The sequence below is a fragment of the Natrix helvetica genome (genome assembly GCF_964273705.1).
Source record: "Natrix helvetica genome assembly, chromosome: 1".
Lineage (NCBI taxonomy): Eukaryota > Metazoa > Chordata > Lepidosauria > Squamata > Natricidae > Natrix > Natrix helvetica.
In genome coordinates, this window is record NC_138548.1 from 152,873,760 (window position 1) to 152,901,392 (window position 27,633).

Consider the following 27,633-nt stretch of genomic DNA (forward strand, 5'->3'; position numbering starts at 1 on the left):
TGTTGTTGACAAAAAGTCTTTAAATCACATACTTGCCCTTCATTTCTCCCACAGCCCAGCAACCTTCAAAGCCTTCTTTTGCCCACCCAATATTTTAGCAGATCTGAAAGGTCAAGAAAAAGATTCCTTTACTTGTTTTCAGGACACTTCGTCTTGTTAAACGATCAAAGCTGTCTGCACTAGATGCTGGATACTTATTGTATGTAGGAGTCAGATGATGAGAAGAGAGATAATTTTCAGAGTATGCACATTAAATACCAATATGTACCCAAGAATGCATAGACCCAATAATAAAATTGTGTGTTTGATTTATAAGCAACAAATGTGGATCATTAGAATTGTGGTATAATAAGACTTTAAACATTTTCTAACTCGCTGGTGAAAAACAGGTTTTTGCAAATGGTTTGACAAATTTGAATTTGCAATGAAAAGTAAAGCTACTATTTGTACTATCAGATTACTAGCTTTTAATGTCACTTGTTTATTTTTAATGGAAAGCATTCATTTGAAGTTGCTTGTTTCCTCTTCACATGTAACACATACTCCCTTGTTGCTAGGGAGTATTACCTTCTTTAAGGAGGAAAAAATGGTTGTGTATTACCAAAAATACAGGGTTATTGAGATAATAGAATCTCAGAAATGGTTTCTTTTCGTTTGCCCCTAATCCTTTTCTCTTTAGTTCCAATCTTTTAATTATCTGGCCTTTTTGTGTATGTTTTTAAGGGTGGTGGTGGTGGAGGGAACTATCTCATATAAAACATTTGGTATTTGTACTTTGTATCTTTTCAGTGAAGTTATTTTTGGATCCATGATTAAACATACCTAACCAGCGCTTCTATAAAGAAAATGACAGTGATTTTATGTGATTGTGTGACTCTATTCACTGTTAGTGAGGGGAGGAAACATTTCAGTGTCAATTAGGACTAACACTGAATTAACTACATAGTTAACAGGCAGGTGGAACTTTAAACAGTTTCCATTTTTGCTTATTATTATTACGGTGTAGCAGAATTCTACACAGATTTATCTTTAAGTAAACATTGTGACGTTCATATTGTTTAAGATAAGAATGCATAAAGGCAGTAGCTCAGTTAGGTGTGATGGACCATGGTGAGCTTATCTTGTTGAATGAAGTACTAATTATACGCAATAAACTGTTGAAAATTTCAGTTCATAATTGTGTATGAGGATGCATTGAAATGTGGTACACAGAAAATGATATTTTAGGGAGCGTAGTACTGGTTTTTTTTATTGCTATCTATCTAGATGGTTTCCTTGGTAAAAATACAGGAGTGGTTTACCATTGCCTTCCCTGCACAATATGAATTGATGCCTTTGCCATCTAGTACTAGTACTATTGCTACTGAAGTGCCATTGCCACATTTGTTTCTATCATATTCTTATATCACTGCTGCCCAATATAGATCACTGCTTGTTTTAGCTGGACTACTTCATGCCTTGAGTGACCCTGCTGGGAATATATATATTGGCATACACTCCTAACAGTCTTTGTTTATCCCTCCCAAGAGCATACATAACCTAATGGCAACTATAACATTTTAGATGTCAGCAAAAAATTAAAATTAAATTGAACTAATTAATCTGCTTCTGGGGCAATTAGGGCAGCTGGCCAAAGGGACAGTTTTCAGTCACAAGAGAAGAGCTGCCTCCTATAAAGACTGAAAAGCATTTCTTTTGAAGGCATTTTACCAAGGTCATCTGAATGTTCTAAACCTGGAGAGTAAGGGATACCAGAAGCCATCATGAATTTGTTAAAAAGAAGTCATACCGCTCAAATTCCATTGCTTTCTTTGACTAGATCTTTGACTAGATTAGTGGAACAAGGAAATACTGTGCATATTAGTATATTTAGACTTCACAAGGCCTTTGATAAAGTAGACTTCCACTTTCTTCTTAATAAAACGGCACAATGTGAATGCATTATTCTGCATTATACACTGCATTCATTATACACAAGTCTATTGGAGTTGAAAAGATTATATATACATATACATCTTTTCAACCCCAATAGGCTTTAAGCAGTGCATAATGCAGAATAATGCATTATAATTCCACTAATACACACACACACACACGAGAGAGAGAGAGAGAGAGAGAGAGAGAGAGAGAGAGAGAGAGAGAGAGAGAGAGAGAGAGAGAGAGAGGGAGGGAGGGAGGGAGGGAGGGAGGGAGGGAGGGAGGGAGGGAGGGAGGGAGGGAGGGAGGGAGGGAGGGAGGGAGGGAGGGAGGGAGGGAGGGAGGGAGGGAGGGAGGGAGGGAGGGAGGGAGGGAGGGAGGGAGAGAGAGAGAGAGAGAGAGAGAGAGAGAGAGAGAGAGAGAGAGAGAGAGAGAGAGAGAGAGAGAGAGAGAGAGAGAGAGAGAGAGAGAGAGAGAGAGAGAGAGAGAGAGAGAGAGAGAGAGAGAGAGAGAGAGAGAGAGAGAGAGAGAGAGAGAGAGAGAGAGAGAGAGATCTCCAATCTGAGTTGGTCATTGGGACCAAACATTGATTCTTCCAAATTTTGGGGCTTGCTGTATTAGCAGAGGGATAGAATCAAGATCACATGAAGTGTTAAAACCACTTCATAATGTCTTAGTAAGACTATTTGGAATACTGCATCCAGTATTGGGTATGTCAAGTTTAATAAAAATAAAGACTAAGAGTGACATGATAGCAGTGTTCCAATATCTTAGGGGTTGCCACAAAGAAGAGGGGGGTGGGGTCAGCCTATTCTCGAAAGCTCAAAAAAAGCTGAAGGCAAGACAAGAAGCAATGGATGGAAACTAACCAAGAAGAGAAGCTACCTAGAACTGACAGTTTTCTGACAGTTAGAACAATTTATCAGCGGAACAACTTGCCTTCAGAACATGCTCAACAATGGAAGTTTTTAAGAGATTGGACAACCATTTGTCTGAAACAGTATAGGGTTTCCTGCCTGAGCAAGCAGTTGGACTAGAAGACCTCCAAGATCCCTTCCAAATCTGTCATTTTGTTAAAGCTAAAATTAACTCAGGAAAAGATAACCAGACTCCTTATTTGGCTATAAGAAGTATATTTTTTTGTTTTTTTATGTTTCTTTTTTTTTAATTGAAAAGTTTTACACAAAACAAAAAAATTTTTTAAAACATTTTCTCCCTCCCCTCCCCCCACCCACCCCCCCGTTTCCCCACCCTAACCCTCCCTAACCCAACCCCTGACTTCCCAGATAGAGACAGAAGCACAGTTACCAGCAAATCTGAAAAACAAATATCCCAATAATAATATGCATATATCAGAATAAGAACAGGATAATACAAAAAAGACAAAAAAGGAAAAAAAACCATCATAACCTCCTTTCCAAAACCATTACTACATATTTATGAAACATTTCTCAACCAAATCCCATAGACACTTCCTTTGAACCGTACCTTAATTTTACAAAATCAATCCAAGGATACCAATCTATAATATACTTATCGTAAGAGTGATCTTTTAGATATACAGAAATTTTATCCATTTCAGCAAGATTTGCTACCTTAAGTATCCATTCTTCTATAGAGCATAATTCTGCTTTCTTCCAATATTGTGCTACCAGCAGTCTAGCTGCTGTAATCATATACAATATTAATTTAGTTTCAGCAACAGTGCAGTCAGGTACTATGCCCAATAGAAAAAATTGGGGAGCAAATTTAATTTTTCTTTTTTTTTTTAAGAATCTTCTTCTGCATTATCCACCATATTTTAATCCATAAAGCCTTAACTTTCATAAATAACATGCAGCACCAAACCATTCTTTTTTTTCAGGAGCTGAGGCTACAAAGCATTGTCCCAATTTCCGATTGTCCAAAAATTTTTGATCACTAGACTTAATATGCGTCTCCTGAAGGCAAATTACATCATTTTTATGCTGTTTCAAATAATAGAAAACCTTTCTTCTTTTTTGTGGGGAATTGAGTCCATTAACATTCCAGGTCAGCAGCCTGACCATCGTCAAGCTTAGTTTGAAGCTTCTGAAGCATAGCCCTCATATCAGTAGGAAATCTCTTAGGCCTTGCTCCTCCCACGGCTTCAGATTGTGTAGGTACATCAACAGAGATACTCGAAGTTTGCTGTATAATCTTCTCCATTTTCTTTGCCGTTGCTCTAGTAATTCTCTGTTCTTTAAATTCCAATCCCAAGCCTACTGCTTCTTCCAGTCTCTCCACAAGCTGTTTATCAACTGACGCAAGTGCCGAGGCGGCTATTTCTATTGGCTCCTGCTGAACAGGCTGGGTCTTTTCCGATTCCAATCCTGGCTCGCCAGCATTCAGAACCTTGGAATAAAAATCTCTGGCCTTCTGAGTAGAATCCAATCGATATCTTTTCCCAGAGTAAATCAAAGTAACACCAATTGGCAACTCCCATCTAAATTGCAGGTTACGTTTCTTCAGCTCATCCGTCAAAAATTTAAACTCTTTGCGCAGCCTAAGCATTTTTAATGGTATTTCTTTCAAAACTTTCACCTCCTGATCTCGCACAGTACATCTCTGATGATATGCAGCCTGTACAATCTCATTACGCAGGTATCTCCTTTCCAGATGAACCATCACATCTCTTGGCAAGTTTCGCTGTCTTGCATACCAGGAGTTAACTCTGTAGGCTTTCTCAATCTGTTGGAGAATCTCTTTTGGATCCACTTGTAGAAGGGGGGCAAAAGCCTCCGCGCAAATCACCCTCAAATCTTCTCCTTTCCCGCTGTCTTTATCCTCTGGCAAACCCCTTACCCGCAAAACAGCCTCTAACTGCTTGTACTGGAATAACAACTGCTCAAGCTCAATTCTATCCGCCCTCTCCTCCAACTTGTCTGCCCGGTATTCCAATTTTCCAACATCCTTCTGAGTCTCTTTAACCGCATCATCCAGGAATTCCAAATTTACAGCCAGTCCAGAAAGGGCAGGAACAACATCATTTCTAATATCTTGATTAGCCCGAGCTGCCTGATCCCTCATCTCTTCCATAGTTTGGTTCATTTGATCCATTTGGTCCTGTTGGCTTCTCATTTGTTGTTTCAAATCCAACATATTTTTCTCCATATCACCAAACTTAATGTTCAAAGTATCCAATATTTCTTTATTGGTAATTGCTGCAGGTGGTGGATTTTGGGATTGAGATTGAAGTTGTGCCAACAAGGACAGCTGAGATTGTTGTAAAGGAGAGGAGGTGCCCTTAGGCTTGGTACCTCTCTGTGCAGCCATAACTTGCCAAGGCGCCAAGCAAGTCAAAAAAACAACAAAAAAAAAAACAAACAAAAAAGGAAAATCCTCTTTTCTTTCCCCCCCCCTCTTTTTCAATTCCAACCACCAGATGGCACTGTTGTATAAGGTTTCAGTAAGAGTCAATTAAGGAGAACAAGCAGAGAAAGAAAAGTAGCCATTTTAAAAGGAAAAAGTTCTCCATTTTTTTTCCCCAAAGTGAAAGTCTTTGTTATAAAGCTGTAGAATAATAAGAGAAAGCAGAAAAAAAAAACCCAAAAAATACTTGCAGCCACCGCTTCAGTCTCAGTCTGACCGTTACAATTCAGCACCAATCAACAATGTAAACGGAGACGTGCCTTCCAGAGCTTGCCCTGCAAAGCAGGGGGATCCAGCTGTTGGAGCTTCCTCTCGGGCCACCTGGGGAGCACCGCTTCTGCCTCCAGGAATTCCTTCCTGGAGGGTCCAAACAGGCTCAACCCAGCCCGAAAAAGCTCTCCTCCGCCTCTTTGCCCGAGGCAGAGGATTTTCGCCCCTGGGAATCGCCGATGTCCGCGATTCCCGGCGAAACAATCAGCTGTAGATCGGACGCTCTAAAGGGAGCGTCCATTGCCCTGGTGGCATCCGCCGGAAGTCAAGAAGTATATTTTTAATAGAATGGCATTTTATATGATAACATTGGCACTTCTCAAATCACAGTTGGTCAAACAAATGCCAGAAAATTGGTATAGGAAAATTGTCTATTTTCTTCAGCTTCTATTAATAATAGAAAGTTAATTCTTCTTGCAAATGATTATTGGAACCAATTATAAAACTGATTTAATTTAATAATAAATTTAATAATTTAATTTAATAATACCTTAACATTAAATAAATAGAATAAATCAGTGATTTGGTCTACCCAGTAAGTCATTTTTCCAATGTTCTTAATGAGATCATTAGACACCAGGATTAGATTTTCTTCCCATATAGAACTTTGGCAATCCACCAACATTTATAGTGATGTGATAAATCCAATTCAAAACCAAAGCAATTCATGCAGATGCTTTACCACAGCCAGGAGCTAAAATATTTTCATTCACATTTAAGACTCTGTTTCAGAACTCAAATATAGAAAATATAGACACCATATTTTATTTTTAAAATGTCATTCTATCCTTCAACATTTAATTTTGAATGCAATAATATATAACTATGGTCAAGAGGAGAAACATTTTAATATATTTAAAGGGATATTTTTCACAATATTTATGTGTGGAGCTACTTTACTTCCAAATGTGAATATGAACATGGATGCCATGTAAATATTAAAACATGATTAATTTTAAATTATATTGTAGGTCTTATGTACAATGATTTTAGATTATGTGCTGATTGTTTTATCATTTGGAATAATCATTGTTTGCATTTTTTTTCCTTCCAATATGCTGGCATTCCATTTCATGGTGGTCTCCTATGCTCCCTTTTAATAAGCTTTAAGATTAAGTGAAATAGTGTTGCAGTTATTGATAAGAAAGAAAGAATACCTATCAGTTATAAAAGTAAAGAACAGATTATATTCTTCCAATAAATTTACTTTAGCAAGCAATGCATTTAGAATTAGAATAACAAATCCTGAATTAAGTTTGGATCTTGCAAATGAAGGCAAATATATGTGTCCCAGAATAATGTTGCAGGATCCAATCTGAGTCGGTCACTGGAACCAAAGTTTTATTCTTCCAACCTTTCAGCCCCGTGCTTGAGCCCTATCCTCAGGGAACCTCTCTAAGGTCCTAAGTTAGGATCTTCACAACTCTTGTCTTGAACTAACCAGAAACTATTTATGGGACACAGTAATGGTCATAAATATGAACCGGTTGCCAAGCCTCTGAATTTTGATTACATCATCATGGGGATGCTGCAAAGGTCATAACTGTGAAAAATGGTCATAAGTCATTTTATTCAGTTCCATTGTAACTTTGAACAGTCACTAAATGATCTGTTGTAAGTCGAGGATTTACTACTTATATTAAAAAAACCCTCTTGTGCATCACTTACTGAAGAACTTAGGTTAATAAGAACGACCTCATAATTTGTGCAAAAATACACGTATCTGAGCTTTTTAATAATCAGTATGAAGCAACGTGAAGCATTTATAAATGAAACATGACAGTGAAATATTTTGGAAGTAAAATATTTTAGCAATAGTACATATAGTAGGGTTATATGCAGCCCATTTAAAGCATTCTCTGGGCGATTTACAATGTAGGAGCATTGTTTGTATATTGCCCCCAACAATCTGGGTCCTCATTTTGCTGACCTTGGAAGGATGAGTCAACCTTATGTTCCATCAGGATCGAACTCCAGACTGTGGACAGTTTACCTGCAATACCGCATTACAACCACTGCACCACCAGGGCTCCTCTGTCTTATAAATGGTTACTAGTAGATTTCTGAATGTTCCTACACGTATACAATTAAATGATTTTAAAATGATTCATTTTTGCTATTTGAAGACTGGGCATCTTGCCCTTACCACAGAATATATTTATTCAAATTATCTGAAATTCATTAGTGATTCATAATTAAAAACATGGATCCGTATAATATACATACAGTTCAGCAATCCAAATATCATGTGCTGTTTAGGCAATGGGACATATTCAGAGGATTTGATGGTAATGCATATATTGAGGAATGTGGGGTCATGCCAAAAAAATAAATGCTGAAGAACTGTTCCTGTTGAGAGGAAATGCAGAATTTCTATTTGGGGAGAAATCAAGGGAAGCAAAATGGCATCGCTTAGATATTTTCTTCCTGTTCTGTGCAATCTATAAGATCAAGTTTAATGGACTGCAGAGCGTGCCTTTTATCATTCCTAGGGCAAGGCATCCGTGCTTTCCAGACAAAACAAAGTTTGGGGTTTTGGTGGGCGAATAGGGAAAACATTTCTTTGTGCCATTATGCACAGATCCAAATGATAATTGATCAGTTGAATCTGTTGCTTTGATAGAAGTTACAGAGTAGACGAAATGTTAGCTTTGTTCTTCTCCCATGCTGTGCCTCAAACGTGGGAAAATCCATTTTCCTGGCTTTAGCATCGTGCTCATTCTTCTATGAATAGAATATGCTGGGGGTGTGAAATATTTATTAATGTAAAGTGGGTTCTTTAGCATATAGGTCACTATATTGTGGCTGTCACATAAGAGCCTTGGAATTCTCAAGGTTGACTCAGCCTTCCATCCTTCTGAGGCGGGTAAAATGAGGAGCCAGATTGTTGGGGGCAATAAGCTGACTCTGTAAACCGCTTAGAGAGTGCTGTAAAAGCACTATGTATATAAGTGCTATTGCTATTACTATTCTCGTCAGCCCATTGCTGGCAATTGCTAGTTTCTTACTGCTAATAGTGGCCTGCATCTAACTAATATAACCAAAGATGTTGCTTGACATTTTTTAGAAGAATTAGTACATCCATGCAGGTACAATATTGTGATAGTTTTTCCGTAAACACTATACATTTGTGTCAAAGCATAAGCATGTCAAAAAGATGAATTCCTTAATGAAGAACATAATTACTAATAGCATATACTATACATTTCATATTGTTTGTCTATTTTTTCTGTGCATTATCGTTAACTTGCTACATGAGATTGGAATTTCTTTCCCAAAGAATTTGGGAAGGCAGCGCATTCAACGGAGCTGAGCTATGTTTTTACCATTTTAAAATTAACTTTAGCCTTGCAACCTGGTGCCAGTTTTTTATCCAATGTGCGCATATGCTGCAAACATTTTGGGGTAACTTATAGTAATTTGTAGTTCATTTAGATGTTTCAATTTCTTACTTTTATGTTTCTTTGGGTCTTTTTTCCCCATGTTTTGACTCAAACTTAACCTCTTGTGATTATAGGGACAAATCCATGCAGTTTACAAATGATAGAAAATGTTTGTGGCTCGGGTGGCAGATATTGGTGGTGGTTTGTTCTCTGAGCTTGCTGTATAGCTTATGAATGTTTTGCCATCAGGCAAGGTGGCATACTCAGCAGGACCTCCGTCGAAGCGTCTTTTTTCAATTCTGCGCTGCTTCTATTGATCTCACATGGTTATGTGGTCAGTGAGTCATGTGACCAGCTGGTCATGCCATGTGACCTGTCATGTGACAGGCTGGTCATTATATGTGAAAGTCAGCAAGTGAAGAGGGGCTCTATAACCTCCACTATAACCTATAGCCATCCGCTATAAGCAATGACCTTTACACATAATGACCAATCACAGGACAAGCCACATGGCATGACCAGCTGGTCATATCACCCGTCGACCACATAACCACACCAAATCAATACAAGTGGTGAAGAACTGAAACAAGACGCTTCGACCAGAGTCCCTGTCAGGGGAAAAACGCCCTGGAGAAATTTGAGATCAATGGATCGGGCTGATTCCCTTCCGCATATCTTTTGATATATTAAGAAAATAAATAAAAGTCTTTAAGAAGTATTCTAATTAATAAACAAACTTTAATAATAAAATAAAATAGAAAATGAAACAGAAATAACTAATGGTTAGATTTTGATAATAAAAAGTTCCGGTTGCCAAGTTGGCAGCCGAACAAAGAAGAAAGGAATTCTGGAATCTGTGACGCATGCGCAATAAATCACTTTCAGATAAGAACTTTTATGACCTGCGCAATAACTCTTTCTTAGTTTAACTCTTGAGTGTCAATTCATTCAGTTCAGGCCTAGCAAACTTTTTAACATCGTGACACCCCTTTTTTTGCTAGTCTGGGCTGACATCATCAAATCATCAATTAAGGCACATCTTCTTTCGCAGATATTCGTGTTGATTTGCGGCAAGTGGTTTGTTAAGCATGTCTGCGATCTAATCATGTGTAGAAACATATTGCAATTTAACAAAACCTTGCTTAACTAATTGCTTTGTGTTTTGATAACGAATGTCAATGTGTCTGGACCTAGAACCTGTAAAATGTGACTCAGAAATATAAACCACAGATACATTATCTTCCATCACGGTGATTGGTCGAATCGGGCGTGTCCAGATATCTGTGATCAAAGCATCAAACCATGTTAGAGAATTACAAGCATCTGAAACACAAGCATATTCAGCTTCAGTAGATGAACATGAAACAAAACACTGTTTTCTCACTTGCCAGTAAACAGGACATCCATTCAGGAACATCATGTAACCAGAAGTGCTTTTGCGTGACTTCTTGTCGCTCGCCCAGTCGGCGTCAGCAAAACAAATCAACTTTGGTTGATCAGTGTGTGTTGGTTCTAGCAATAACTTCATGTGTTTAGTGTGTTTCAGGTATTTCAACAACTTCTTAATGCATGACCAATGAAATTGTGTTGCCTTACCTACGTGTCGTGATAAAAGATTAACACTAAGTGCGATGTCAGGTCTGGTCCAACTACTAATGTATAATAGTGAACCAATGACTGAACGATAAAGTGTTTGATCCTCGAACTCAGGACTTGGTTCATGTGTTAAGTTGTGAAAATCTGTTTGCATGAGTGTCTTTGTTGTGCTAGCATCTTTCATGTTGCAATGATGTAGAATGTGGTCAATTTTCTCTTCTTGTGAAAGACTAAACCCCTTCTGTGTCTTTTCAATTTGAACACCTAAATAAGTGCTAATGTGTCCTAAAGATTTTAGTGTGAAGTATCTCTGCAAACTTTTAGCAAAAATCTCACTCATTTTCTTATTTGGACCAATATAAACAATGTCATCAACATAAACAAGAATTATCTCATATGCATTGTTAGATCTTTTTGTGAACACGCATTCATCAGTTTCGGACTTAATAAAGCCCATTGAATTTAGTTTGTCAGTAAGACATAAATACCACATTAAACCTGACTGTTTCAGACCATAAAGACTTTTGTTCAGGAACCAGGTATCCCCTTCTTGCTTTCGGAATCCTGGAGGGCTTCTCACGTAGATCTCTTCATCTAGGTCTGCATGTAGATAAGCTGTGTCCACATCAAATTGAAAAACTTCTAAACCAAGAATAGTTGCAGTGGTTAAAGCAATTTTTACACTTTCAGTTCTGACTGTTGGTGAGTAAGTGTTTGTGTAGTCTTCAGGATAACGTTGAGCGAAACCCTGAGCTACAAGTCTGGCTTTGTATAAAGACTCACCATTCGGTTTCTTCTTGATTCTGTAGACCCATCGAGTGCCAATGACTTTCTTGTTTGCTGGAGGTTTTGCAGGTGTGAATACATTAAGTTTCTTTAAACTGTCCATTTCATCCTGCATTGCATCATACCACTTGTCTTGTTCTGAATCAGGAAGCTGTTTGATTTGTGTGAATGTCTCTGGAGGAAGAGTAACGTTGCAAATCAAAGGTAATGGTGACTTTGTCAGTTGCCATGAATAACGTTGTGGAGGGATTCCTTTTGTGGCCCTCTTGGAGCGTCTAGGAACATCAGTCCAGTCTTCTTCTTCTTCTTCTTCTTCTTCTTCTTCCTCTTCTTCTTCTTCTTCTTCTTCTTCTTCTTCTTCTTCTTCTTCTTCTTCTTCTTCTTCTTCTTCTTCTTCATCATCCTCGTCCTCACGTTCGTCGCTAGCATCAGCATCCGCGGCTTGCGAAGACGGAACATCAGGTTGTGAAGAACTGGTAGAAGGAACATCTGCCTGCGAATTGTCATCAGGCTGCGTGGCATCTGGAACACCATCTCTAGGAAAATAAACTTCAGGATCATTGGAATGAATCCTGGACCAGTCAATATCTTCCTCAAAATTAGCAGATTGTGAAATGACAATCACATGTTTAGTATCAATGAATTTGAACCATTTTGAATTATCATCAATACCCATAAATCTCAGTCTCTTTGCTACCGTACCTCCCTTTCTTCTTTGACTTAAGGGAGTGTTCACCATAGCATATGAACCAAAAATGTGGAGGTTCTTGAGATCAGGCTTGTAGCCATACAGCATGTAGAAAGGAGTTTGATTGATTACACTGCTCCAGGTACGGTTGACAATGTAATTTGCATACTTGATTGCTTCATCCCAGTATGTGTTACTGAGATTGGCATCTTCTAGAAGACAACGCATCATGGTTTGTAGAACCCCTTGTCTCCTTTCTACGACTCCGTTATGAGCCGGTGTATATGGAGCAGATGTCTGATGAAGAATTCCATTCTTACGCATCCAGTCCTGGAAATGCTGAGACATGAATTCTGCACCACAGTCACTCTGGATTCTGGCGATGCGAACTTGGTATTGTGTAGAAACAAACGCTGCAAAGTCTTTAAAGATCTGAAAGGTCTCAGATTTCTCTCTCATAGGATATACAAATCCATATCTAGAATGATTATCTACAATTGTTAAAAAATACTTTCTGCCACCAAGTGTTGGTGGGAAAGGACCCACTATGTCAGTGTGTACCAAATCAAAAATGCGTGTTGACTGGCGTGTAGCGTGTTTTGGAACTGGAGCCGCCTTGGATTTAGCCTTTTTGCAAACGGCACAATCCAAAAACACCTTACACCCCTTTAGATCCAAACCTTTTGCGAATTCCGGCATCTTTCTAAGAACACGGAAACTGGCATGTCCCAATCTTCTGTGCCACTTGTGAATACACCTGGAATGTAAAGGTTTACCAGTTAGTGAATTCTCAACATTAACAGTTTCATGAGGACCTTCAGGCTTGCTCTGAGCAACCTGTTTCTGTTTTCTCAGTTTGTTGGCTTTAGGAGCCTTTGGCACAGTAACGTTTTCTCTCTCTGGGACAACTCTCTCTGGGTTCGCGTTGTGCCTTTTTGGAGTTTGCATACTTGCCTGTGCTTGCCCTTTAGGCTTTGGCTTTAAGTAATAAACACCACCAATCAGCATAGTTTCAGCAATAATATCTCCATCTTTAACTAAGTAGCTTGCTTTTTCGAGGTGGTGAACCTGGAACTTTAAATCTCTAGACAAGTGACTTTGACTAAGCAAATTACTGGTTGCTGAAGGTATGTAATAAACATCAGGGATGTGTGTATCGAGCTCTTCAATGTAAACAGTTCCTTTTCCCATGACCTTGCAAGTGTGGTTGGTGAAGGAATACAGTTCTCGATACTCGGGCTCTGGTTCGCCCATCTCTGTGAAAAGTTCCCTTCTGTGGGTAACGTGCACAGCTGCTCCACTATCTAAAGTCCACAAAAGACGTCTGTCGAACTTTGGATCAGGTTGTGGAACGTTGGTTATGGCCAGTGTTACAAGTGGAGCTTGTGGATCACGCCTTGGACCACGACGACCTTGTCTTCCGCCTCTACCTCTGCCTCTGGAATCTGTTCCTCTGGGCTGGTACGTGGCGGGAGCTGGAACTCGTTGGGAACAATCCCGGGTGTCATGTCCCACACGGTTGCAGGTGTAGCATTTTGGCATCCTTGGAGCGTAGCCTCTTCCTCTGAAGGGACGTCTGGCTGGAGCCTTCGATGCTGGAGGTCGTTGCAGATGTGGTGTAGCTAACCTGATAGCTTCGTCTTCCACTAAAAGTCTGCAAACGTGGTTAACTGTGCGTTGAGCAATAGGCACGTAGTTAATCTTTGCAACAGCATCTTTCCATTCATAATTCAATGAGTTAATGATGATGCTAATCATTTGGATATCATCGATTACATGGCCATTTTGTCTCAATTCACTTCTCATTCTTTTCAGTTTGGTCAAATGTCCACCAATTCGTTCACCAGGTTTCAACTTCGAACCATGGAACTCAGACATGAGCAAACATGAAGATTCAATTGAAACGGGCCTGTAGCAATCTTCCAAAATAGCCCAAATTTCTTGGGCAGTTGCATCAGGTAGAAAGATACCTTGGATCTCAATTTCCATTGACATGAGCAAAGTCGTGATTGCTCTGTTCTCGAGGTCTCTCATTGCAGGTGTCCAGGGCTGAGGAGGAGGATTAAAAATCATGGAATGTGTGCCTTCTCTTCGAAGCAAGAGCGCAATTTCACTGACCCAGGCTTTATAATTCTCTCCTGACTCCTTTAATTTGGACTCACCAGTCAAGGGGGTGACTGTGAATACCTGCTGAGGAATGTGCATCGGAACAATTTGTTGATCTGGTTGCAAAGCTGGTTGTTGAACCAGGGGATGCTGGGGTTGCATCATTGGCCTTTGCGTGGCAACATCAAATTGGCTTCCTCGAATTCGCCTTTGGCTTTGCCTTTTTCCATCTAGGGAGGATTCCGCACCGCCAGGGGGTGTTGAAGACTTAACCTTTGGAGGCAAAGTTTTGGCTTCTAAAGGACTCATAGCTAATTCTTTAAAACTTTCACGAAGCTGCATCATCTTTTGCTCTAATGATTTTTCTCTGCCAGCAGATGGCAGTGCAGCCTCACTTTTTGGCTGCAGTTGTCTATACATGTGCGGAAGTTCAGTTGACTCAAAGGGACCACGTGACCTCGGTGACGTGTACATGTCTCTTTGTTCTAATTGACCAATGAACTCTGTGGGGTGTGTCTTAGGCTGTTGTTTTGAAGAAAAGATGGCGTCCTCAGACATTTTGGGAGTGGGGGAGCTCCTCCTACTTCTCTTCATCTCCTCAAAGCACTCTCTCGCGTCCCTAGCATATTTTTCAAAACGTTCTAATTGATCAAGATAGCTTTGCATTTCTTTGTCATCATCTGGGGGGAATTCATAAAATCTGCTTTCTGCGTGGGAGGATTTTTTCTCTGCCGGCAGTTGCCATTCATCAATTGTTTGATAATCTGCAAGGGTCTGGGAATGGAGTGGCTCTGGCAGAGTGGGAAGTTTTGGCTTGGCCCCCAAAAATTCATAATCTCCTGGAGATATTTTAGAAGGAGGAACCACTGACCTCGTTTCGTAGATGTCGCGTCCTGTAGCTCCTTCCCCCACATCTGGCTCGGCACCTGAAGGAATTTGTTGTTCCTGAAGCACGTTTTGATCTTGCTTCTCTGTGTCCGAGAGAGCCTCCTTGTCAGAAGAAGCTGATCCATCTGTGCTTGCCCCATCTTTCTTTTTCTTTTTTTTCGACATGGCTAATTAGCCTTAGTCGGTTATTTTAAGATAGCACGAAGGGAAAATACAGCCATAAATTGTAGCCATCTCAGCTGGTATCATCAACCAACCTCTGCATACCAAGTTGTCAGGGGAAAAACGCCCTGGAGAAATTTGAGATCAATGGATCGGGCTGATTCCCTTCCGCATATCTTTTGATATATTAAGAAAATAAATAAAAGTCTTTAAGAAGTATTCTAATTAATAAACAAACTTTAATAATAAAATAAAATAGAAAATGAAACAGAAATAACTAATGGTTACATTTTGATAATAAAAAGCTCCGGTTGCCAAGTTGGCAGCCGAACAAAGAAGAAAGGAATTCTGGAATGTGTGACGCATGCGCAATAAATCACTTTCAGATAAGAACTTTTATGACCTGCGCAATAACTCTTTCTTAGTTTAACTCTTGAGTGTCAATTCATTCAGTTCAGGCCTAGCAAACTTTTTAACATCGTGACAGTCCCGCTGAGGATGTCACCTAACTTGGTGACAATACATTCAGAAGCAAAACGTAGTACATACCATTACTAACATCTAGGTAGTTTCTTTGGTAATATTTTTGGAAATAATTTGCCTTTACCTTCTTTTTCCTAGGAATAAGAAAGTATGACTGGATCAAAATCCTCCAGTTGACTTCCATGACCACAGTAGGACTCAGGTTTCCCCAATGCTAGACTAGCACCTAAATTATTTAGCCAATTACCAGAAGACAAAAGACCATTCCCTGGAATTTCAGTATCTCCATAGATCGTAGTGTTGTTTAAATTAAGTTTGGAAATGATTAAATAATCCCTTACATCAATGTTTCTACTTAAAATACACACCAGGTTACTTAATTGCCTAGTAATGTTTTGTCTGTACAATATAATTGTCCAAAGCATATCATTACAAAAGTGGCTGTTCCTAATGAAGCAATTTGGAAAGCAATAAAGTAGTTTTAATCTAAATATATATTTTAACCTTAGACCGCTTACGGTTGCATCAGTTTCTTTCTTGAACTTTTGATCACTTTGTCCAGCTGCATCAATTATCCCAAAAATAAAAAAATGCCTTTCTTACAAAGATTGACCTAGATCTACTAGAAGCTATAGACTTGAAAGGGGGGGGGGGGGCATAGAATAGATGTATTGCAGACCTTTGTGTCAAGAAATCATTGGAATTTGACATCCCAAAAGAAGGAGAGGAAATCTTCATGAGATAAGCCTTGTTAAGATTGTTGCTCTGTGTTGCCACTTTCTCAAGGTCCTTGTAGCTGCTGGTTCAGATTCAATGTGAGAATAATGATATGTTCTACAGTACAGTTCTATACCAAGAACACTTGAAAAAGGAGATGCTAAATTAACAGATTATTTTAAAAAACCTCCTTAGTTTTGAGGGATTAAATAAAGTGTGGGAGAATTTGCTGCACTCAAGCACCTCACTTAAGTTGGCTAAATTTGCTTTTCAAGTGCCTGTCTGATTCCAGTATTTTCTAGGCAGCCAATAAATAGGCTTGCTGCATAATACACAGATTTTATTATTTATTATTTATTATTTATTATTTATTATTTATTATTTATTATTTATTATTTATTATTTATTATTTATTATTTATTATTTATTATTTATTATTTATTATTTATTATTTATTATTTATTATTTATTATTTATTTATTATTTATTATTTATTTATTATTTATTATTTATTATTTATTATTTATTATTTATTATTTATTATTTATTATTTATTATTTATTTTATTATTTATTATTTATTATTTATTATTTATTTTATTATTTATTATTTATTTTATTATTTATTATTTATTTTATTATTTATTATTTATTTTATTTTATATTTTACATATTTTATTTTAATTAATTCTAATTTTATTTTATTAATTTTTTGCTCTTCTGTTAAGGCACTAGTGTCAAACTTAATCGCATCATGTGACATTACATGATACCATGTTTCCCTGAAAATACAACCTGTCCTGAAACTAATGTGTTGCCACATTTTTCTCGTGGTGAAAAATATAAGCCCACCCCTGAAAATAAGTCCCCTGGACACCCGCCCTTCGGCCAGGCAGAGCACCACTCACTGACCTAGCGGTATCCCGAAGGTACCAAGCTGCGGGAACCGGGGGGAAGGCGCTCATGTTCCTTGGCGCCTTCGGGATGCCGCTAGGTTGGGGAGTGGCATTCTGCCTGGCCGGAAGGGGGAGTTGCCGGGCGGCTGCTCCCTTGTAAGCAGGCTTACAAGGGATCAGCCAAGGTGCCAAGGCACATGGCATTCTGCCCGCTCCCCAGCTCCCATAGCTTGGCACATTTGGGATACCCCCTAGGTCAGTGCATGGAGCTCTGTCCGGCTGGAGAGGGGGGGTTGCGTGAGTGCCTGACAGAGAGTCTTCCAGCAGCCAGCCCACAACCATAGATCGCACTCCTAGAGCAACCGCTGCTAGAAGACTCGGCAGCTGAGTTTTGGAGTTTGGAAGCCAGAGAAGAAGTTATGCTCAGAGCGTGGTGGGGGCGGAACAGGCGCTCGCGCAACCCCCCTCTCCAGCTGGGCAGTGCCAAGCCGTGGGAGCTGGGGAACGGGCAGAGCGCTATGTGCCTTGATGCCTTAGGGATACCTCCTAGGTCAGTGAATGGCGCTCTGCCCAGCTGGAGAGGGGGTTTGCCGTGCTCGTGAGTGTGGTCACCTCATGGCTGCTTCACCCCTGAGGCTGTGCCCGGCTTTTCAGGAACCCGCTCGTAAGGGAGCAGCTGCCCGGCAACCCCAAAACAATAAGTCCTCCCTCTATAATAAGCCCAAGGCCATATTTCGTGGGGCAAAAAAAATAAGACCCTTTCATATTTTCGGGGGAAACACGGTAGATCATGATGTTTTTTGCCTTTGCAGAGCTGGGGGGGTGCGGCCTGCACATGATGCATCCAGCCCACGGACCACTAGTTTGACACCCTTGTGTTAAACTTCTTTCTAAAAGGGGAATGCAGCAGCAGTAAAACAAATTCTGATTTTCCAGAACAGCGCTGTGTAACTTTTCTGTATGATCATGTATAAAATTCTGATCTAGAGTTGTAGAAGTATCTGAAGGAAGGCACAGAGTTCAAATGGTTAATCTGTGGCAGGCACACGAAAAAATGGTTTGATCAAAAAAGGAATTTGGATTGCAATCTCATTAGAGTTTTCTTAACATTCCTTGATCATTTGAATAGTCAATGTGTTTGTACCTGACATGGTTGGTCAACTAAATATATGGAGATGTAAACTGGGATGTTGGCTGATAAGGGAAAACAAAATCCTACCATTACTGATAGTTTAATTCTATTTTTTGCTTACGAGCTTGTTTCTATCACAGACCAGGACGATAGGCTGAAACAGAAATATCCTCCTTAATTCCTCTCGGGAACTAGGTATAATTAATTCCTCTTGGGATACTTACATGCCCACACCAGGATTTCCATTATGAATGAATTTCTTCCTATAAGGACACCCATGAGAGTATCCATGCAATCAAGGTAGAAAAGTAAATGTTGATAACATCTAGCATTGCTTTGAACTTCCTGAAGACTTACTGAAACCAAAGCTCGTCCAGTCGTTCTGGCAAATGAGTTTAACTGTTGTCTAGACAGAGGTTTTCCTTTCTGAAGAAAACAGAATGGCTGAAGCTTTCCTTCTTCAGAGCAATCAAAGATTTCCCTTGATGGTTATTTTTAGCTGGAAGCCCTTTGTTTCATCCAAGTTCTGAGAAATTTGCTATCAATCGATGAAGAATTCAACAGTTGTTTGACAAAGTCTGGAAGTAAAATCCCACAAGCTCTGTAGCTGCTATGTTAAATCTTTTAAGAGGATTTCGTGTTGGGGTGGTAGTTAAGACACTGAGCTAAAAACCACGGATTTGTGAGTTCTAGTCCTGCCACAGGCATGAAGCCAGCTGCATGACCTTGGGCCAGCCACTCATTCTTAGCCCCAGGAAGCAGACAGTGGCAAATCACTTCTGAAAAACGTTGTTAAGAAAACTGCAGGTTCCAGTCCAGGCAGTTGCCAAGAGTCAACAAAGACGGGCATGCATCAGAAGTGGTATTCAGCAAGTTCTGACCAGTTCTGGAGAACCGGTAGTGGAAATTTTGAGTAGTTCGGAGAACCGGTAAATAGCACCTCTGGCTGGCCCCGCCCCCATCTATTCTCTGCCTCCCGAGTCCCAGCTGATCCGGAGGGAATGGGAATTTTGCAGTAGCCTTCCCCTGGAGTGGGGAGGGAATGGAGATTTTACAGTATCCTTCCCCTGCCATGCCCACCAATCCACACCCACAGAACCAGTAGTAAAAAAGCTGGAGTCCCACCACTGGCATGCACACGCGCGCATACACACTCACACAGATTTTATATGGCTTTTCCTACTTCCTTCCTTTCATATACTCTTTTTCTATTGTTTTGGGTAGAATTAAAAAATGTGCCCATTTCATTCCACAGTTGTACCAGAATCAGGGCAAGAAATATTTGCAGCAGTAGCATATTATGCTTTGTCTACATCTCTGTTATTGAACATATTCATTTGTCAAATATGAGCTGCACCAAAGTATTGAAATGTGGGCGGTTTCTGTTTGACGTTCCAGCAAGCCTACAGCATATTCCATCTCTCTCTCTCTAAAATAATTGATTCTATGTCCACGATGTATATGTAATGGACTTCTCAAGATCCAGGAAACAGGATGGCAGTTTGCAAAATATTAAGGATTAGGACATCAGGGAAATTAGCAGCATCTTCTCCACTGCTGCAGTTTGCAAGAGGATTGAGGAATCCCAGCCAACGTAAATTTAACTGGTAAATGGGTTGCAAAAGTATGTGTAAACGGTTTCTAAGATTCTGTAACCGAGTCCTGTTTTTCCTTTCAATTACACTGGCTTATAAATCTCTATGAGAATCTAACATTTTTGGGCTGCAAGAAATTGCTAAAGGCTTGACCGAACAATCCATTTTATTGATCTGTTGGTTTCTGATTCTCTCTGCCCATTTCTTCCCTTAAAGGTCTATTTCCCCACCACCTCTTTTTATAAATTGTATATCACAATCATACGGGTAGTCCCCGGCCTTAGGATAATCTGGAAAGAAAGTTTCATTCCTCTCTCTAAAAAAAAAAAGGAGGAGGAGGAGGGGGAGGAGGAGGAGGAGGAGGAGGAGGAGGAGGAGGAGGAGGAGGAGGAGGAGGAGGAGGAGGAGGAAGCTGGATAGAATTGTGAGATAGTCGGTATAGCGTAATAGAGAATACACTTTGCTTTCAGCTTCAGTAGTGGAAAATTTGAACCAGTTAAAAATGGAGTCCAAAATAGACAATTTCAACAATGTGTTAGCGATGGCATAATGGTGATAGTTAAGCTCAGATGACAGGTTCATTCAGAACAGCTTCTCCTAATTTGTTGTTACCTAGCTATAGCTAATTTTCTCCAATGATCACTCTGATTATTTTAGTAGGCATTGAGGTCGAGCAACTGATAATTTAAGACCTCTCCACCAGCGTATACTCCTTGGTTGTTTTAATAAAATAAAATCAGCAAACAACAAGAAGTCTTGACTCTCCAAAATCTCCAAGGAGTTTGACTGCATCATATCTCAAGAATATGAAGAACTAAATTGTGCCAATAAGCATGTGCCAATCTTTACTAAAATAAAGTTTCATCCATTTCTTTTAGTGCATTCCATTTCAGCTATGTGGAGATGTAATTCCCTCTGCTGGTCTTACATTATATACTTTGATCTCCGCTGTTTGATTAGGACCCTTAGAGCAGATAGGATTCCTGAAGAACTCTATCTGCAAGCATTCTCTTTCAGAAAAATGTTAGACGAGAGCTGGTAGGTTTGTGTGAAGGAGAGAAGTGTCACCTTTAATCTTACTTATGACTCTAATATGTGTCTGCATGATTATGGCAAGGATAATATTGAAATCATGGAATGTAAAGTGAGAATGAACTGTTATAAATTGTGTGGCATGATTTCCCAAAAGCTGGGTATTTCTCAAATTCTGATTTTCAGATCAACTACTAATTCCAACTTTTCATGAAATGTAGGTTTGAAAGTCAAAATCCACAAGCAAAATAAAAAACAATGCGATGTAGCTTATGGATTCCAGATTCCAAAAAATGTAACAGAAGTGATGAGAACCATGCAGAATGATTAAAAACACATATATTTTTAATATCTTCTTTTGCAGCTGTCATGTCAAGAAGCCAAGAAGGACCAGGAGAGATGGGAAAAGCAGTTCTCATTCCCAAGGATGATCAGGAAAAAATGAAAGAGCTTTTTAAAATCAACCAATTTAATCTTATGGCTAGTGACATGATTGCATTCAACCGAAGTTTGCCTGATGTAAGATTAGAAGGGTGAGTTGATATATAGATCTTGGCACTTAAATGCTTTGTTTATATTACCATATGTGGTTATACTGTACAGAAATCAATCCATTTGAGCTCACTGGGAAATCGTGCTGTGAAATGCTACATAAATGCCTTGAACTTCATAGTTGTGGTACTGGCATGCATACCATGTGTGAATCATGATGTATAGATACTGTAGGTGGAAAATGACATGAGCTGGACATCAAAGCCTGGTTTGAATCTTGTGCCACAAGAAACAAAAGGAGCCCTGAATGAATCCTGAATCCAATCACTAGATTGCCAGATAGAAAATGCTAGTATGTCTGGGGGGGAAAGCAAGCGTTAGGCATAGGAATGAAGTTGCATAGAAAATGCATATATATATATATATATGCAGGTATAAAAGCTAGATAAACTCGGGAGTATATGTTGTTTATAGAATTGTGGCAGACAGGCTGTCTTATAGGAGATAAGGAAACCTGTAGGGAAATTATTGATGGAAATGAATGTAAATATTTCATATGGATTCGGAGTGCAGTGTAGGTATACAGAACTGAAAATGGTAATGAGAATGTGTGTTGATTATCTAAACTGATGAGGGGACAGAGGGAGACAGGTTCTTGTTGGTATGCTCTGTACTTGGTGCTTCACTGGCACAATGATTGAATGCAGATAAGCATCTAGACTCTGTTGAATATTTGGAAGAGAAAATAGATATAGGCGAACAATACCTCTAACATTAACCAACCTGTCAGTGTTTTACTATTTATTTGAAGGATGTCTGTGGATATTCTCAGTCATCCAGGTCATGGTTGTCCCAAAGATGCTTTTTCAAGAAGCAAATGAAGAAGCTTCTTGGATGAGAAGCAAAATGTCTTCAAAGAAAAACCAGAAAGTCCACTTGCCTCTTGAAAAAGCACCTTTGGGATATTTGAAGGATGCTTTGTGACACACGATTTATTGTATTTTTCAGAGTATAAGATGCACCGGAGTATAAAATGGACTAAGGTTTTGAAGAGGCAATTTTTTTTTAAAAAAAAGGTTTTGCACTCTGCAAACCTCCCCAAAACATCCCGTTTTTCATGAAAACAGGCCCATTCTTTTTTTTTCCAAAAAAGAGCATGAATAGCCCTTAGGAGGCTTGTAGAGTATTCCTGGGAGGGTGGAGGAGCAAGCAAAAATGGCCTGTTTTTCATGAAAACAGGCCCATTTTTTGTAAAAAAAAAAGGGCATTAGGAAGCTTATAGAGTGCTCCTGGGGACTGGGGGGGGGGTTGGCAAAATTGAGCAAAAAATGGCCCATGTTTTGCTCATTTCTGCCCTCCCCAGCCCCCAGGAGTTCTCTGAAAACCTCCTACAAGCTATGCACAGCCATTTTGGTGAACGGGCGGGGTTTCAGGAGGCAAAAAATGCTGTATTCGGTGTATAAGATGCACCCAGATTTTCAGCCTCTTTTTTGAGGGAAAAGGGTGCGTCTTATACTCCGAAAATATGGTAAATGCCTTCAGTTTTGAAGTCTTTGCCTGCTCCAGCTCTGTGGTTGACATAATGGCCTTGTCTCTGCTGCTGCTTTTCATTAGCCAGAATTAGCCACTACTACAACAGCTGCAAGTTTCCATGCTTTTGATATTAAGAAATGCTGCTTCTCCTCCTGCTGCTTTTACAACGGTGGGATCCCTGCATTTGCACTGTAATTGCTCTAAATACAGAAATTCATTACTGAAACATTACTGAACATAAATGTTTATAGAATATGGTTATGCTGAACAGCAGAGATACTAAAATATGGTTGAATAATATAATGTGAAATCCAAGGCCAATTTATGTAATGTGGTGAGTTCATGTGTATCAGTACTAACAAGCAAAGCAATAACACTCTTTGTTCATACTGATATTCTTATATAAGATCAAAGTACTTGATCACATCCATAGCTCTCGAGTTCTGTAAACAGCTAACAGACAAATTAAAAAAAATACAGAGTCCTCCGTTGTAGTTATTCCATTTCTGTTTATCTGTACATTTTTTTTACTGTTACTTTGGTTTTTTTTCTTTATTTATTGTCAACCCTGCCACTTCTCTATATTCCTCCATTTTCTTTATCAATTTAGGATCAGATTGTAGTGGATCTTCCAATATAAAAAACTAAATCGTCTGCAAATGCCTGAAATTTATATTTTTCTTTATTGATTTCCATTCCTTTTATTTCTGGATCTTGTCTAATGCCTCTGGTTAAAACTTTTAGTGTTAATATAAATGATAATGGAGATAGTGGACAGCCTTGTCTCATTCAGCCATGGTGGTGGAGTCGTTAGAAGGCAGTACTGCAGGCTAACTCACTGCTCACTCCAGGAATTCAATTCTCGCCAGGCTCAAGGTTGACTCAGCCTTCCATCCTTCCGAGGTTGGTAAAATATGGACCCAGATTGTTGGGGAAAATATCCTGACTCTGTAAACTGCTTAGAGAGGGCTGCAAAGTGATTCCATTTCTAAACAGCTTCACCCTGGGGTAACAAATTGATGCTAATTTGCTTGCGTGTAGTAGCCATTACTTTTTACATTTTAGTTTGAACATGATGAAAACCAGGATTTAAAGAGCGAAATATTAAAATGTGTGATGGTTACCTTCCATATTTGTCCCAGATAGTTTGTGGCAGAAAGGTGATATCTTGCTTTCTGTTCATGTTATATTTCCTTTTTCGATCCATGATTTGATGTTTCTAAAACCAGGTACTGGTTTATTGTTTAGTAGGTAGAGATGGATTTGCCAGATGGAAGCTTTTCCTGGATCTGAAATGCATCACTTTGCAGCCTTCACCCAAAAAGTGGTTGAAGCCTCTGAGAAGCATACTTGAGAAACTGTTTCAGCAGAGGTGGCTTTTGTATTTGGGAAATGATTTTTTTGGGTGCTTCAGGTTTCTCCTTTTTTAAAAATTTAAAATTACAGTTAAAAAAATAAAGTAATGTAAACTAAAAAGAAAAAATAGAAAATGCAGAAAAAAATGGAAACAAAATAGAAAAGAAGGGAGAAAATAAGAATATAATAAAGAAAAACAAAGAAGTACCATATTTTTCAGAGTATAAGGTACAGCTTTTCCCCAAAAAAAGAGGGTGAAAATCTGGGTGCGCCTTATACACTGAATACAGCATTTTTGGCCTCTCAAAATCCCACCCCGTTTTTCGCAAAAATGGATGTGCATAGGCTTTGGGAGGCTTGTAGAGTGCTCCTAGAGGCTGAGAAGGGGAAAACAAGCAAAAATGGACCGTTTTTACCTGTTTTTGCCCCCTCCCCAGCCCCCAAGAGCTCCCACTCTACAAGTCTCCCAAAGCCTATGCATGCCCTGTTTTTTGTAAAAAATGGGCTCGTTTTTTAAAAAAAACAAGTCATTTTTTGCTCGTTTTTGCCCCCCAGCTCCCAGAAGCACTTTGCAGGCCTTTCAAACTCTCTTTGGGAGGCCTGAAGAGTGCAAAAACTTTTTTAAAAAATTTATCTCTTTAAAATCCTGGTGCGTCTTATACTCCAGTGCATCTTATAGTCTGAAAAATAAAGTATATAAAGAGATAGCTTTCTCCTTCATTACATGTCCAACCAATTTTAGAAACTAGTTACTATCTATCATCTATCTATCTATCTATCTATCTATCTATCTATCTATCTATCTATCTATCTATCTATCTATCTATCTCTTTTTCCCATGACCCCTTATCTGTAAACAAATATCCTAGAATTTGAGTTCTTTTCATTTTGTTCTTCTCCCTTCTCACTAAATTCTTTAAAGCTTTGACAAGTCTCTTTTGTAAATCCAATATAGAAAGTTATTCAAGACACTCTTTTGGTTTATTATTTTCTATATTCCTTTTGATTATTGGACATCAGCCAATTTCATTTATGTGTCCAGTGTGATATGTTTTTCTATATCATTGTAGCCTGTCATTTTTAAATCCGCTTTCAGGTCAATCTCACTTTTATCCAATAAAACCTGTTCCTCTTTCATAACACATTTTAAACAGCTTTTATAGAATCAGACACTATTAAAATTAACTTCTGTGTCCAATGTTCAAAAATATTCTTCAATATGTCCAGTGTTAAAATATTATGCTCCATTCTGTGTAAGTTCAGTTTAAATATTCTCAAATTGTAATTGTTTTGATTTGTAATTGTTTTAATTGTAATTCTGTTTTAATTCTGTTTCTCTTATTCATTTAATACCCCGTTTCCCTGAAAATAAGACCACTCTGGATAATAAGCCCAATTGGGCTTTTGAGTGCATGTGCTAAAATATGCCCTTCCCCGAAAATAAGCCTGCCCCGAAAATATTGCAACACTGCAAGCAGCCATGAGGTGACTACACTTGCTGCCTCCTGCACCTCAAAAATAATAAGAGCTCCCCGAAAATATGCTTATTTCAGGGATCAAAAGAAAATAAGACCCTGTCTTATTTTCAGGGAAGAAAAGCATTTTTTCATGGGAAGGATTAGTTCATTTCTAATTTTCCAAAAGTTCTAAACATCCTTTTTCTGTTTATTTCAAAAGAAGTCATTAAAGTTGTATTTAAAACTTCTTTCATTAAGGATTGAAGGAAACTATCCTGGTCCTGCAAAATTTATCTACCATATTCAAAGGTTCCTTAGTAGCTGTAAAGCAGTTAACAGGCAATTTCTGAAAGCAGTTAGAAAATAAATGTGTCCTTTTGAAGATGCCAACTACGGTTGAGCAGAAAGATTGTCTTCCAGAGCTCTAAACTTCTAAACTTGCTGCAGACTGCTGTCTTGTGGTCTCTTCATAAGGAACAACTGCCTGGCGCACTTGTGGAAAATCTCTATTCCTCTCCTTGTCCAGCTCTTCATTCTGCTTCAGTCATCGACGCCATTAAAATCCAAGCCTTCCTCAGTTCACCATTTCTTTCCTCAAAATCCCCAGACATTTCTTTCTTTTTCAGTTTTTTAAACTGTACACCGCCAGAGTGGTTCTGAAAACAGCTTCTAATATTAATGTAATTTATTTGATTTTTTCTTAATGTGATATATGAATACAATTGCAAATCTTGATTTATGGCTTAATATTATATATGAACCAGGCCACCATCATAATACGGTGATTTGACTATCAAATTATGATTAAAATAAAATATGAAAGGTGAATCCAACCACTGCAAATAGACAAACAGTAAGTTGTATAGCATTACATATATTAGCACCATCAGATTATTTATTTAAAACGTTCTAGCCCATTGTTCAGGGGGTTTTTTGGTCTCCAAAATTAGTCTTTTAAATAAAGATTAAATGTAATAGAAGTTACACAATCCTTAATACAAGGTTTTTTTAAAGACCTGGGTTTGGAAAGAAAAGATTTCCACTTAATCCAGCCAGAGTTTTACCTGAGTGGGTAGTTAGTATATAAATGTAATAAATAAATAAATCCCTTTCTTTTAATAGAAATTCTCCTTAGGTGCTATAGAAAACACACAATGCAATATATATGAAATAAATATAAAATGAGATTAAATGAGAACGTGGAGAGGAACTCTTGAGAAACAGACTAACTGAATGTGTAACATAGCAAGATTATGCAAAGTTTAAAGTTTAAAATAATTGGGCTTCTCGAGGCTCTGTATATAAAATTCTACAATGTGCATGTTATTACTACATTGTATCATGCAAATGTTGGGTGGATCTACATTCTGTCACCATAAATTTAGAAATCAATTGAGACTCTGTTTATTCAAATGGTCGGAAGATTATGAGAAATGAGCCAAGAAGTCACAAAACAGTAAAACGGGTTCCTTGCTTAGTATCTGGTGTCAGTTTAATGTTCTTGTCTTCTTATGTAGTGACAGGTTCAAGGGCAGAAATAAAGGCCTTGTCTTCTATAGGAAAGATTTCTGATGTTATGTAAATAAACATTCACTTAATTATAAAGTATATCAAAAGAGCTGTTGTATTTCCAAAGGGCAACTAAACATCAAGTGTGTGTCAGTTCTGGATGAAACAAAGCAAACAACAAATAAAGCCATCTGCTATCAAGTTCACAGTGCCATGCCATTGTTTTTCTTTTTCGTTCCAGAAATG

General features: G+C 38.7%; 1 protein-coding gene across 2 annotated transcripts in view; it reads left to right on the plus strand.

The window, feature by feature from the left end:
• GALNT13 (polypeptide N-acetylgalactosaminyltransferase 13) overlaps window positions 1-27,633 on the plus strand; it is a 240,727-nt gene that overhangs the window by 86,898 nt on the left and 126,196 nt on the right. For both annotated transcript variants that reach the window (XM_081937996.1, XM_081937997.1), the window contains exon 3: window positions 21,405-21,573. In XM_081937996.1, coding sequence (XP_081794122.1) covers window positions 21,405-21,573 — 169 coding nt within the window. The remainder of the gene's footprint in view (window positions 1-21,404; window positions 21,574-27,633) is intronic.